The sequence below is a fragment of the Etheostoma spectabile genome, unplaced genomic scaffold, assembly GCF_008692095.1.
Source record: "Etheostoma spectabile isolate EspeVRDwgs_2016 unplaced genomic scaffold, UIUC_Espe_1.0 scaffold172, whole genome shotgun sequence".
In the NCBI taxonomy this organism is placed as follows: domain Eukaryota; kingdom Metazoa; phylum Chordata; class Actinopteri; order Perciformes; family Percidae; genus Etheostoma; species Etheostoma spectabile.
Window position 1 is genome coordinate 268,796 of NW_022605573.1, and position 1,676 is coordinate 270,471.

The window sequence follows — 1,676 nt, forward strand, 5'->3', positions numbered from 1 at the left end:
CTTTGCCTTGCATTTTTTCAGAACGCAGTGCGTTAAAAAAACTTCTGTAAAAAGAGAAAAAGTGGCCAAAGCATGTGATTTGGTGGTTGCCTAGCAATACTTAAAAAAACATGCAACTGGCAGCGCTATTGTATTGTAAGATGTTACTGTTATTTTGCAATGCCATACATTTATACACTTTCAATTCTCTGTCTGCATGTTTTTATGTCTCTCTCTGTTCTCCAGACTCAATAGGTGGTGGAATGGATAGCTGTGTTACGGCAGACTGGAGGTAAAGTCTAACCAGTCTACCCAGCCTGGTCCTCAGTGTGTGAAGAAGCTTTGACCTGCAGGATGCAGAGGTGGTACAGGAGGAGCTTGGCTGTGGGGCTCTTCGTCCTCAGGGGGCGCTCTAGGAGACATGGAGGCTCCAGTGTGGACCAAAGAGTTCCAGTGTAGAGGCCATGAGTCGCCTGCTGGACTTGGACAGCTCAGATAGAAACACTGCCTTCTGGCAACAGCTGCTGGACTACCTGCTCAGGTAGAGGAGAGGAGCTGTAGCTTTGAATTAACGGTACCACTTTATTTAAAGTGTGCAAAAGACTGAGATGAAACCGGTCATGAACATGAACAAATATTTTGTCATTTAGTGTCATTCGGTAAAATGAGACTTTTCATTCAAAGTTAAAACAGTTTAAGATGTTTGTGTTATGACGATTTGAAATTAAGCAAAACAATATAACCTGGCAATTAAACCTTTTTAAGTCGTGATTCACTTGGATCTTTAACCCGAGTCTTTAACTTGAATCACGAATCGTGAGTCTCTACTATAATTCACCTACAGTTCAATTTAAAAATCTAAAATGATTTGTGCCAGACACAAACCTCTTTCAACATTAACTACTACTACTATTCCTAGCCAATCTTTATAATGTGGAATTGTTGTTGCCTTACAATTCTGAAGGCAACAACAACTCCACAAGTCAACTCAAGCAACCGAGTGAGTAGTCCGACCCGCAGACTCAAAGCCAGAAGCTCGCAGACAATGGGATTAACTCGACAACTCACAAGCCCTCAATGACTCACGAGCCTTCGGTGACTCGTGAGTTCATTGACTTGCTTGCACAAGTCAATGAATCCCGTGAATCAGGCGGCTACATTGTTGTCCTCAGAGTAAAGCAAATCAACAACAAAAGCCATTCTTTCACTGCTTAAATAACATACACTGTTCTGCACGTGGCCTAGCTAGGTTTACTGTGGGTTTTGTTGTATACATGTAGTACTCTATGTTAAAATGCAATTAGGTTGAGCAAACAGTCCAAAACATTGCGGGCTCGCCTTGCAGCTCGGGCTTGTAGACAACTCACGAGTCCTCGATGACTCGTGAGCTCTCGCATGAGACAGTCAATTGCACCAATCAGCCGACTATGAGTGGACCTGTAGCAGACGAGTGCGTGAGCGAGCTCAGAGTAAAGCAGATCCACAACAAAAGCAGTTCTTTCACTTCTGAAATAACAAACAGTGTTCTGCACGTAGCCTACTGTAGGTTTGGTGGTATAAATGTAATACGTTAATAAGCAATTAGGTCAAGCTCACAGTCCAATTAAAAAAAAAAAAGTTTTCTTATTCCTAGCAATACAGATTCAAGGAGAGAGAGAGGAGCTCAGTGCATAGGTGTAATTCAAAAGTGGCCAGTG

At 42.5% G+C, this 1,676-nt stretch overlaps 1 protein-coding gene across 1 annotated transcript in view; it reads left to right on the forward strand.

The window, feature by feature from the left end:
* The window catches only part of LOC116685734 (scavenger receptor cysteine-rich type 1 protein M130-like), a 6,319-nt gene extending 5,841 nt beyond the window's left edge, over window positions 1-478 (forward strand). Inside the window, exon 6 of the mRNA XM_032510645.1 lies at window positions 333-478. Coding sequence (XP_032366536.1) covers window positions 333-478 — 146 coding nt within the window. The remainder of the gene's footprint in view (window positions 1-332) is intronic.
* The last annotated feature ends 1,198 nt before the right edge of the window (window positions 479-1,676 follow it).